Here is a 12,869-nt window from a genome sequence, read left to right on the forward strand (position 1 = left end):
ATGTTTAAATCAAATTGTTGTGTTTTTCTTGTAGAGGAAAATCTAAACAAAAAATTTGATAAAAAAATAAAATTCCATATTTTTCACCATTTTCAGTACCAACACCCCTTAAATTAATACCCAATATGTCCATAAAAATAGATATTTAGGTGTCAATTTAATTAATACCAAAATCCAACAAATTTTTTTTCATCACACAGATACTAGTAATAATTTTTCATGAATTAAAAGACTCAACTAAAATCTTTTGCAACTAATGAAAATTACTCACTCTGTTAATCACAGTTAGTTATAATGAGAAACATTATTTTTCAGAAGCTGACCATGTTTTTTTAGTTTTTTATAAGTTTTCCGACTTACTCATAGCCGCATAAATTGTCCATGTATATTCGTGTACTGTGTTCAGCGTACACTGCCTTTCCAAATCATAAACACAACAACTACTAACATTACAGTAACTACACTAGACTCCCTCTTATCCGGACTACACTCGGCGGAAATGACATCTCTTTAACCCGACAATATTTATCAGCACATTGGTTTAACCAGACTAGATCGGCAGGAAGTGGGCGGTACTGAAACGACTGTTCTCGTGGTAGATTTGAGACACGTGTCTAAATACAATTTTCTCTCCTAAATTTAGGTTGAGTATCACAGTAAACTGTTTTAACGAGTTTTTGGGGAAGTCAGTATAACCGGAAAAAACGTTATCATATTAAATGAGGAGTCAGGATAAGAGGGAGTCTACTGTAGGCCTACTGCAATGAACCATTGCAGGAATCACTTTTCTAGTTTTGATCAAAATCCTAAATACAAAGGTGGAGTAAAACATCAAAAAATATGTTAAGACATTTAATTAATAAATGGTCCATAAAATAAAAAAAATAACAGGTTACTTCTTGTAGCCACAGCTGCGCCTCCTGCCTCGTGCACGTTCGAACTTGCGGCCCTTGGAGCGGACGTAGGGCTTGGTGTGACTGTGGGGCACTCCTGGCGCAGGGCCGAAGTGGCGCACTGCCTCCCTGGCGTTACGGCGGCCTAAACACAACACACTCAGTCAATCACACATATGGTAATAGTGAGGGCCTGTTCATTCCACATGGTAGTAAATACATTAACTGCCATTATCTGTAATGTGATTGTTGTAAATAGATAAACTAAACTTCTATATGAGCAGAAGAGCTTTTTAGTTGAACTCATGATAAGCACTGACCAACCCAGCTAATCTTAAATATAAAAAGAAATATCAGAAAAACTTTAGAAGATGGCTTGTTTCATCAGTCCATGTTTTAAACTTTAATTCAACATTCACATCTACATGAAAAAGTGGATGTAATAATTTGCGTGGTCTGGGAGTTGATATACATCAGTAAACTAGGGGACTGCGGGTCCCATATATTTTCGGGTTTAAGGTCAAGCCAACAAGTTGGCAAAATAGGTTGATTCGGGCTGGAAATAATTTTAGGGCCAAGCTTGTGTCAGGTTTTGGGTCAAGCCAAGTTTTATTTTTGCGATTACAGGTTTTTCCTAAGATGCACAATTATTAAGGCTGTAGCTGATAAATGGGCCTATCTGAAAAACTGATGTTTTGAGTTAATTTCTGTTAAAGTTTCGAGGTTATGTTCAGCTGTCTGCATTGGCAGTCCTCTATACTTAAAGGGCCTGGTAAGACCAGCTCTGCTGTAAGGGTCATACAAACCAAACAAACTGAAATATGCCATTCCAAATTATCTAAGATTATACTAGAAGACACAAGGAAGCAAAATAGTGATTCTCCTCTCAAAGGGTTTGTCCTAAAGTTTTACACTAAAAGCCTTGTTTAGGTTATGTTTGGCTGCTCTCAGCGTTGACACTCGTCTATGCTAAAAGGGCCTTGTGACGTCAGCTGGCTTTCAGAGTCATACCTACCAAACAAACTGAAATACATCATTCCAAGTGATTAATGATTATACTAGAAGATATAAGGAAGCGAAATAGCCAATCTCATCTATAAGGGCCCATCTCGACTTAGGCCCCTTTAGCAGCTACAGTCTCTGATTGTGATAAATTTGCCGCATTCGCAAGTGACGTTAATGTTCGGGTTTTCACCGCCATAAGCGAAAGATCATGTGCAATATTGTACAAACCGACTGTAGTATTACAATTGATATTTTATAAGAAATTAAAATTTCAGAAGCAAAATTTACCCCAAGCCTTAATTAAGTTTTTGCTTAATTTTTTGGAACGGAAAACTGGGATATGTAGGCTAACTTAATTAAACAGAAAATTGTTAATATCACCGTTATTCCATAATTTTATACAACATAGTTTTGATGTGATCACGAGTCTAAAATTGGTAGGTATTAAAAATTTACGAGTAGCGAGGATATTTTCAAGGTTTAACCACTAACAGCTCAATCCAAGTGTTTTCACGGATGACATAATTCATGGATCATAATAGATTTAAGGTTGTAACAGTTTGAGTAGGCCTAACATGTAGAAAATGACAAACTTAAAAGAAGATCAAGGCTTTAAAACTAGCTTAAAAATTAGACTAGAGCTACAAGGTTTTACAACAATGCACACCTTGCATAAGAACGGTGTTCTTGCCAGTAGGAGCCCTGAGAGCCAGCTGATCGAAAGTGATGATCTCTCCACCAGCCTTGATGATACGAGCTCTAGCTCTCTCTGTCACTCTCAGAGCACACACCTGTTGGTACAGAACAGTTATAAGAAACCTGGCACAAGAAACGCAAAAACTTCGAATAAGTTAAACACAACAATTAAAAATTATTTAGAATATTTCACGGTTTGATAAAATTTGTAAAGGAAACTTTCCAACTCAAACTTTTTTAAAAAAGGCTGTTCAGTGACAGTAAAATACTTAAATTATTGTGTAGTGCAGGTTTTGTGTTTCTTGGGACAGAATGGTCTCCATACTTTTCAAGTTTAAATTAATTAAGATGTGAGTTTTTGGCACACATATTATGAAAACACAAAATTTAACGTATAACGTTCTTCTTTACGTTTTATACAACATTACAATATATTCATGCAAAGTGACACTGACAAAAAAAATAAACATAACCAAATAAAAAACATTTTTAAGTTTGTTATAATTGCTTGCGAGATATGTTAAATCTTTAACAATCCCAAGGGTATGCTATATAATTACTGTAGCACAAATATCAATTTAGATCCCAAAATAGAATCTAAAAAAGAAACAAATGTGCATTCCTTTACAGCATGGTAATTAATTGGCTACATTAAAACCTAATATTTAAACACTTACAGTCAACTTGGGGATTTCCCAGATGCGTTGGTCGTCAGTAACTGTGCCAACAATGACTGCAATCCTGCCTTCGCGGCCAGGCTTCTTCATGAAACGCACAATCCTGGCCAAGGAGATTGGAGGGCGGTTGATCTTGGACATAAACAACCTCTTCAAGATGATCTTGTTAAACTTAGCCTCAGTTCTGCGGGCCAGGAATCTGTACAGCTGTTAAAAACAAAAAGTTAAATAAGTTAGGCTACCTTATTGATAAGCTTAAAACACAGATTTAACACATAACAACATATGCATTGTTGAAGTTAACTCGTCCCAGGACAATCGGGTATTAGGCCGTACTCATTTAGTTGGGATAGAAATCTAGTTTTCAATTTTCATTTTATATGAATGTGACATCATTTTTGTTAATGTAGGCAATAGCCTAGTACAGTAGCCTATTATCGGTAATTTGGTCATAGCCTATCGGACTTTATACATCGATGTAAAAAAAATCAAAGTAGAAATATCGATAAATATGGGAGAAAAACATTGATATTACCGGTAAGTAAAACATTGACCAAATAGGCTACTAAATAAATTAAATATAGGCCTATCTCTTTATTCCATTAACATTTTCTAAGTTACTAGCTGTACCCGCGGGCTTTGCCCCGTTTAACTTCATAAGTGAGCTCGTTCGCATGGCTCAATCATGGTTGAAGTTCGTTCGCTACGCTCACTCACCTTTTGGTTGCAAATTAGCTGTTTTCATAAATTTAAAAAAATAATAATGCTGCACCCTGTTGGTCATCCTTGTAACTTTAGCCTAATGCTATTGAACATCATAGAACAGAAAAACCAACTTGTTTAATTGAAACAGCTGTTAAGATTCATTAATTCCATTTAAATATGAGTACTCATAAGGTTAACATGGGAAACTCCAGAGCCACTGGGGCCGGAGCCCTTTTGACGGATCTACACCAAACTTCACACAAACCATCCTTGTATAATGCTTAATAATCCCTGAAAGTTTTGTTACAATCTATCAAGCGGTTTCGGAGTCCATAAAGGACAAACAAACAAACATACATACATTGGATTTTATATATATATATAGAAGACAGGAAGACATACGCCTAATTAAAAGTTAAGTTCTAGACCTAGGTACAGCCAAAAAAGTTCGCCTCTGAATGTTTTCATTGTTCTTATCACAAAAGGACAGCTTTCCCTAAATCTAGTTTAACTTAAACTCTGATGATCATGGTTCATACTCTATTTTCATTCAATTTCACTTCCCCTATCATTTTTTGGTTCAAGGTTCAAGTGTTCAAGTTAACCCGGCCGTTTAACTGCCGATCTTTGGGTTAAACAAGGTTAAGTTAAACCAAGAAAGAAGAATAACAGCTAATAGTTTGATTCAGATTGTCTGATTTTTGTTTCGTTCGGCAATGGCAAATATTCTTTTTGGACGTTTGTTTAACATAACTTAAAATAAATTGAACTGGAAATACAGTAGTCAAAAATCCGAACCAATAGTTCAAAAAGACCGTAGATAGTTCAGATTAGGTACTGATTTGTTCGGATTTTCAAACATAGCCGAGTAGCCTAATGCCTAATAGACACATAGGCCTAGGCTAGGCTAATTGTGCCTACAGTATTAAAAATAGAATTCTAGGATACAGTGAATGAAATAAAAACAATGACTTAAGTTATGCTGTATGAACTGTATTAGTTTCTCGAAAAAATATGTAGGCTAAATTTTATATATTGGAAACGAACAAAACACAGACTGGCTCAGCGAGTTCAATCATTTCCCTGCAAGGCGCCGACTATTTGGCCCGTGAAATTGTAAATCATCTGTTGTCTCTGTGCTAATTCAATATTTTAAAACCCTAAGGAGCGGTTCGGATTCTTAACGTTACATATTTTTGACGTTTGGATTTTTGACTCTCTACTGTAGGCCTAATTAAGAAATAGCGAACAAGGACCTTAACCCTCCGAGTGTTATTTGTCGCTGCACACTTTGTGTAGTGTTTTGTGTCGCTGCAGCGACTCACAAACACAGTTTACGGCGAAGGCTCTATGACTGACAAAATCGGATTGAACTGGATCGAGTTAGGTATCGTTCTATTTTACAGATTCAGAGCTTTCTCCGGAGGTCTGTCTTTAAGCACTATTCATTTTAGTTCCAAAAATATTGTAGCAGACTGCTGACGTGCGTATTTGAAAACAGCTTGGTTATCCTCGGACCGATGACTGATGTGTTTTATTACGTTTATCATTGTTTTAGTGTTAAAAATCAAAAGTAGTGATATACGTGGTGCATTATAAGAAGATTTAAGTGGTTTTGAAGGGCTGGTTGATGATCCTAAAGAAGTAGGTAGTGATATTGATGTAAATTATCAGCCAGATTCCTAGCTATGGTTAGGCTATGCATTCTTAGCTAAACGCTATGTACTGAAGTCTGTTTTTTGCCCATAACTTATTTATTTGCAAATCTACTTCCTTATATTATTATATATTTGTAATCCTCATAAAATTTAGAACAAAGTGGCTATTTTCAAATATTTATAGGCCTATAATTTATACAACTTCATTGAGCGTGAACTTATTTTTTTTTTGAAAATTTTCCAAAATGTTTTTTTTTACCTAAAAATTTTTTTGAAACAAATGTTCCTTATGTTCTATGTATAACATTGAAGCCCATGATTTTCCAAACAAAATGGTACCTATATAGAACAGTATTATTAACATTGTTTTCAAGCTTCTCAGTTCCGTTTTAATAAAACCTTGCAAATGAGCAAAAAATAGGCAGACATTAAGGCCAAAACAAGGGACACTCAGAGGGTTAAGTATCTTACCGTAATGATTCATGAGTTCAGGACTAAGTAACTTATTGCGAATTTGGGGATGGAATGGAGAGGTGTAACTGGGCTGGACTGAACAAACACAAACAAGTGAACAAAACAAAATGACTGACACTGACACTTTGGTGTGCACTTTCGTCATCAGCACTGGTGTAAGTTAGTCAGTGTTGCCCCGCCACCTTGTAACTGTAGGCCTAGTTTTAAATTAAACTAGAGAAATGATTAGGCCTACTTCCAATGCAAAATGACAATAGGCCTAGGCCTAAAAGTGAAAAATTAATATCAGTAAAATAATAATATACCCTATATGCCATTTACAAAAATATTGGAGTAAAATACCGATATTACCAATAGGCTATATCAAAGTAAAATAGGTAAGTTAGCCTATCGATACTTAGGCTACTCAAGAAACCGTAAGTTTGTAAGTTAGGCTAGCAGAAGAAAACTGTCGATCGAAAAAAAAATTGACAATCATCTTACAAACGTCGATATTTACGATATATCGACTATCGATACCCAACACTAGCTTAAACAAGTTAAAATATTCAGTCTGTTTGACCAGCACTAGGGTAGGTGTAGAATGACAATAATTAACACCTAGTTGATAGGATTACCGGTACCTAAACGAATAATTTTGAGGTTTGCGCTGAATAGGTGCTCTACGTTTCATGAAAACGACAAGTTGAAAAAAAAACAGGCTGTCCCACATTGCGGTGAGGTTAGGGTTATCATAACCTAACCCAGATAGTACTAGGCCTAGGTCCCACCTAACGCAAACATGCAGTGCCAGTATACTAATATGGGTGAAGATATTAGGCAGACACCCGACTCATTTATAATATGCAATACAACGGTTAAAATATTCCACACTTTTAAGAAAATAGGACTTTACCTTGACAAGAAGGGCCAAGTAGACATCGTCCGATTTTGGTTCGGTTCTGCGAACCTTCCTGTCATATTTGTGATTGATGTCAATACCCTAAAACAAAATATAATGGGGATTATATAAATGGTTCTTAGCACAATTTATTTAATGGTAATAAGCAGATTGAATGGGATAATTGAAGGAATATTCGGTAATGTAACACACTCACCATTTTGCCTGCTATCCGGAAGAAGTTCTAAACCGCAGGGCTGCCACCTGAATAGAATGATGAAACACATTTTCTAACAGAGAGTAATGTTTCCAGCTGCACTAAAAATATTTAGGTACTATAACTAATAATTGTTATTTTGTACTTTTAACACGCAATCATTGAAAATGAAGGGGTCATGTATAGCTTATTTGAAAATATTCCATTTTATTGTAGGATTGTGGTATCTTAAGAAAGTATTGAGTTATAATTATGTGACAAGTTGTAAGTCCATTCTGAAAAAAAAATCATTACACTTAACATGAGCTGGAAGGAGAATTTTTAAACCAGGGGCCTCTGGTTACATTGTTTCTGTGTTTCTTCTATTGCATAAAGTATCGGCATTACAGTCCATTGTAGAATAAATATTATCTTTTTTTGGCTGTGTCATTGTTAAAAGTCTTTCAGGTCAGCTATTAACACTTTAGTTCTGAATTCACGTCAATTTAATATTTGAGTTAAAATACCTAGGGCCTGATTTACACTCAATGAGACTTGATGATTGTCTTCCATTGCCAGTTATTGATTGTTTTTTTGTCTGCATTGCCTGTTATTATTGTCTGTTGTTTTTCCCTAAATATCATACTTACCCAAAGTTTTTTCAAGTTCAGTTTTGTTTGACATTAATTGCATTAGTAATGCATTAGTGTCGTTGTAAATTATGCCATCTTGTAATTGATTATGCTAACTACTATTGTATAAATGGTGTTACCGTGAATAAATAAATAAAATGCATATACCGCAGCCAGTAGCTTAATAGATTACTGTATTATTGGTTGATATGGGTCGCCGGAAGACTGCTCTCCAACCAAACTTGCTACAGTAGAGGTGTATAGTCAATGCTATAACATTTCAAAATTCTGTTTGATGTTCCCCACATGGCTTCTCTGTTATCAAACGGAATTACTCGAATTAAAATTACAATTACAAAGCATCACATTTTGCTAGGGGGGTAGAAATCCAGTCGTTGACGCGGCTCCCATATTGGTTAGTTGGCAGATTTCGTGACGTCACGTTTCACCTGGGGGGGGGGGGGTTGTATAGTATTCCGGTGGGTACAGTATTCCGCAGACCCGTTGCCCGTTGATATCAACAAATTTAAGGTAAAAATGTAATTTTTATCAGGAGATAAACACAACCGTTAGAGTTACCGAGACCAAAAATACTTTGAAAAGCATGAGACCAGGTGATGCAAACGGACACTAAGCGATTGAAGAAACATCTAACATCCAAATTGTTTAGTTATACGATACATCAATAAGACTTTCGAAGTTTAACCTCCATACCCTCTTATCACCATATTTTTGAACTAGTTTGCTTTCGCCAATCTTACAGCCCAGCCCGTAAATACAGCCCAATCAATTACATTTTCCAGCTTTAGGGTACTTAATTTGATTTTGTCTACAAAAGGTTTGCTATATATTGATACTTGTTTACCTAACCTCCTCAGTAGAGGTAATACCAGAATATGACCCCACTTTCGGCGTTTTTGGACCTAGGACTTTTGAATTTTTTTGGTGAAAAAACACCCAAAATAGGTAAAATATGATGGTTTTACCCTATTTTTGGCGTTTTAGAGGCTATATGGGGGCATTTTTTGGTTAAAAAATGTTATTAATACTGAAAAAACAAGCCTGGAAATGAAGAGCTTTTTTTGACCACTTTTTTTAAAGACCCGGCTCTCGGCATGCGAACTTGGGCGTGCTCCCAACCCATAGGCATACTTCTGATCCCCAGCGATGACAAACTAAAAGTCTTATGAAAAAATGTTAGAAACAAAAATTGAGGAACATCTAATCATCTATACTTCTTCCACTGAAAGTTTTTCTCTGACCGAAAAATAAAAAAAATCCTTGCTTACTTACTTTTTCATGTTTGCTTTGAGTAACCTTTTTATATTTTTCTTAATTAATAATTATACAGTGGCATAAATTAAATTATATTTATATTGTATTAAACAGTAGTTTATGTAGAATTTTAATATATAAATTTTATGCTATAAATATTTTTTTAGAAGCTAGACAAACATGTAAGTGATAGAAGGCGCATCACTTTGAACATCGTCATGCCCCCGACAGTGCCGTGCTGGTAATACCTAGAGTTTGAAACTATTGCTATTGTTGAAATTATATTATAGCACATTTACATACAAAAGAAACTGGTAAATGGTTTTAAATTGTTTAACTTTTTATGCTGTATTATTATGTTGAAGGCTATTTTGGTTGCTGGAATTTTAGCTGTTTTGTTGTATATCAAGCCTTTTTTTTAGATATAAGTATTTTTAAACAATAAATCAGACCTTTATTTACTAATGCTATTATTATATTACAATGCATTGGCATACAAATGAAAATGGTTTGATTTATTTGTACTCATATAAAATAATATAATTCTTTTGAGTTATAGGGATGTCTGGTGATTAAATCACAAATTTAGAATATTTAATAATGGACTTTTAAAATAATGGAATTAAGTATAGACTTATAACATTTTCATGATAATTGTTTGATTTATTTGTACTCATTTAAAATAATGTTAAAATAGTATTTGATTTTTATGTTGTATTATTGTTTTTTGTTGTTTAAAAGTTGGAACTAACATAGTGTACCTAAATTTAACCATTTGTCGTATCTCAAGCAGTTTTTGAGAAATAAGCATTTTAAAACGATAAAGTCACACCAGTAATGCATGGAGTTTGTAACCATTACCAACACTGATATTATGTTATAATACATTGTCATACAAATGGAACCATTTAATTTATTTACCAAATGGTATTCATATAAGTTTTAGATTTTTAAATTTTTACCCTGTATTATTGTTTTATATCAAAAGTTGAAATCAATGTAGTGTGCCTAAATATGTTTATTTACTGTATCTCAAGCAAATAGATAGAATAGGATAAAGAGGTGTTTTTGGTGTTTTACCTATGAGAATAACATGGGGAGATTTTAAGCCACTTTTTAAAAAATCGTGCTTATTTATACATTTCTATATAAATGTCCAACTCCAAAAATATTTTCAATCCATATTAATGTCTGTATCATGTGAGATTTGTACCAGTTGGTTTGAAATATTTATAAATATAATGTGTTGCTGGAATCACCTTAAATGGCAAGAAACACATAGTGTTGGGACCTCTGGTAAAATATTGGATTTTTTCTAGTTTGGATTAAATATTTGTGAAAAATTGAAAAAATATGTTTTTTACTCAACTATTTTAGGGTCTTGAAACATGTATTACTGAGGAATCAGGCAAATATTTCGTGCCGAAATTATATTTTACCTTACGTGAGAACTTGGAATCATTATTTAAACTTAGTCCTGCTCCACAGTATTATTGCAGGCTTGCTTCTCGTCCCAAGTGGTGAATTGTGTACAGTTTATGCGTGGTGCAAAGACTGGGTTTTCTTTTTAGTTGTGACCAGCTCATTCCTAAGATGCTAGATGGTATCCACTTTGCCTCTGAACATAAGCAAATTGTAATCTTTAGTTTAGGACTTAAAATTAATGTCGGATGCGATGCCTCTTTAATCGGAAGTTTGGGTTGTGATGAGCTCAACCCCTATCACCAATATCAGCATAGATCCATTGAACTATTATGTGTTATTGTACTTTGTGCTGATTAATATGTGTTTGGTAAATTAGCATGGCACAACACACAATCCCACATCTTGCTAATCGTAGTTGGTAGTTTAACTTAGCAACGATAATAATAAATTATTATGTCATTGCATTATTATGTCATGTCGGGGGTCTATTTGGTGGTCAAAGTAGAAGTAGGGAGCATTGACTTTCTACAATCATGATGAGATATCCAGCCAGAGCCTCAGACTGTAATAAAAAATAGATGCAAATGCAAACTCTAAAGGCCCTGACGACCATGTTGTATACTTCCAGGCTGGAACAACCTTTACTTGGAATATTGTATATAAATTGTTTGTATACATAAGACTCTTTTAGTGAATGTACTCTTTGATGAAAATACAAAATAAAGATGAAAACTACTTTATGCAAAGAAGAGAAAGTAATTGTGAAGGGTAGCTACAAACAATTGCATTTTAGTGAGCAATGAAAGTTGCTATAATTATTGGGATTGTTTTGGGTAAGTTTATAGATATGCATTGTGTTTACAGGAATTAATCATAGTGGGGATGCCATTTACATCGAGACATATCGATTTAGTTAAAGTGATAAAACGAAGACCATGATAGTGGTGGATAAAGATTTTATTTGTTGAGCAATCGATATGAGAAGGAGTTTCTTGTTAAACAATAACCTGGAAAACCAATACAACATAATGCACTGTCATCCCTCATTGGTATTGTAACTTACAAGCTCTGTTGTTCTTTACTCATTTTCAAAAACATATAAATTATAAAATAAGCCATTTTGTTGTTTATTTTACTGTTATGTATTGTAAGTGTATATATTGAAATAAATGGTTAAATAAATGTAAGTTGAAAAATGAGCCTTATTTTGTCACTAGTTTATTTACATTGATTTGAATCACATTTTTGAACTAACAGATGATTAAATTATTAATTGCATAACATTTGAAACATAGAGATACAACATTTACATTATTAACTGGAAACTATATATCTATATTATTGTATGAACATAATTTCTGTATTTCATATATGTAAAAGCAATGAGACCATGCTAAATTACAGGATTCAATAACAAAGGAAGCTGATATTGTGCTATATACCTGAGGGTGTAAATATAGAGGTGGGTATTTCCATAGAGACCTAATGACGAATTAGAATGTGAAAGTTCTATGGTAGAAATATCAAGTATGCAAGAGTGATCATCAGAGGTAACATGGTCATCAGGCAATTCATAGAGAGGGGTCAGTCAGGTTGAACTAGTATATTGCAGTGATTCATCCAATATAGATACAATAGTTACAAATAACCAGAACCAATTACTGGACATTGTAGTTACCAGTTTTCCTATCCTACTGTTAAAATATGAACCTCATTTTAATATGAGTTGGTGAGTTCATGCCCGGTAACATGAATGTAATAATGGTTCTAAATGTATTTATCTTATTTTATGGTAGATTTCACTATGTGTGCTTACTCTATGGTAAAATTCTTTGAGATCATTTAATATTTAACACACTTAGATTAGTGAATAAATCATCAAAGTGCGATATAAATATGCTGGGTGAAACGTATTAAAACTTGCTTCCAGTTTATCTATTAAAGGATTGTCAAACGTCTCGGTTTTGCTAACTATGACCTGGTGTCCCAAAAAGGGCTCTTAAGACCATAAGATGACAATACATAAAGTTTGGACTATTGACTGTGATGTGAATTTATGCATACTTTGTCATACAAATTTTACACTATAGTATTTTTACGAGTTCTGACTGTGACTGTGATGTGAATTTGTGTGTATTTCATCACATAAATTTCACTCTATTTTCACTCATTTCACACCACTATTATGATGTGCTGTGCCTGCATGAGTGTGTTGAGCCATGAATATCATAGACTACCAAGCTATAAGGATGTATGCTAGAACTGATCTAACCTCTGCCAAACCCTGAATACGAGCCTGGAGGCACAGACTTTGGACCAAGGATCAATAATTGTAAATAGACAAACCTGTGTG

General features: G+C 34.1%; 1 protein-coding gene across 1 annotated transcript; it reads right to left on the bottom strand.

The window, feature by feature from the left end:
- Nucleotides 1–838: 838 nt before the first annotated feature.
- On the bottom strand, nucleotides 839–7,257 carry LOC129002822 (60S ribosomal protein L18). The gene is made up of 5 exons (XM_054430898.1): nucleotides 7,206–7,257; nucleotides 7,004–7,090; nucleotides 3,272–3,478; nucleotides 2,566–2,689; nucleotides 839–1,038 (listed from the first exon to the last, which is right to left on the bottom strand). Exons 1-5 carry the CDS (start codon nucleotides 7,206–7,208, stop codon nucleotides 893–895), a joined length of 567 nt encoding a protein of 188 aa, XP_054286873.1. The 5' UTR covers nucleotides 7,209–7,257; the 3' UTR covers nucleotides 839–892.
- Between the last annotated feature and the right edge of the window lie 5,612 nt (nucleotides 7,258–12,869).

Source organism: Macrosteles quadrilineatus, unplaced genomic scaffold (assembly GCF_028750875.1).
Source record: "Macrosteles quadrilineatus isolate MER2022 unplaced genomic scaffold, UCM_ALF_1.0 Scaffold_9__3_contigs__length_116548681, whole genome shotgun sequence".
Lineage (NCBI taxonomy): Eukaryota > Metazoa > Arthropoda > Insecta > Hemiptera > Cicadellidae > Macrosteles > Macrosteles quadrilineatus.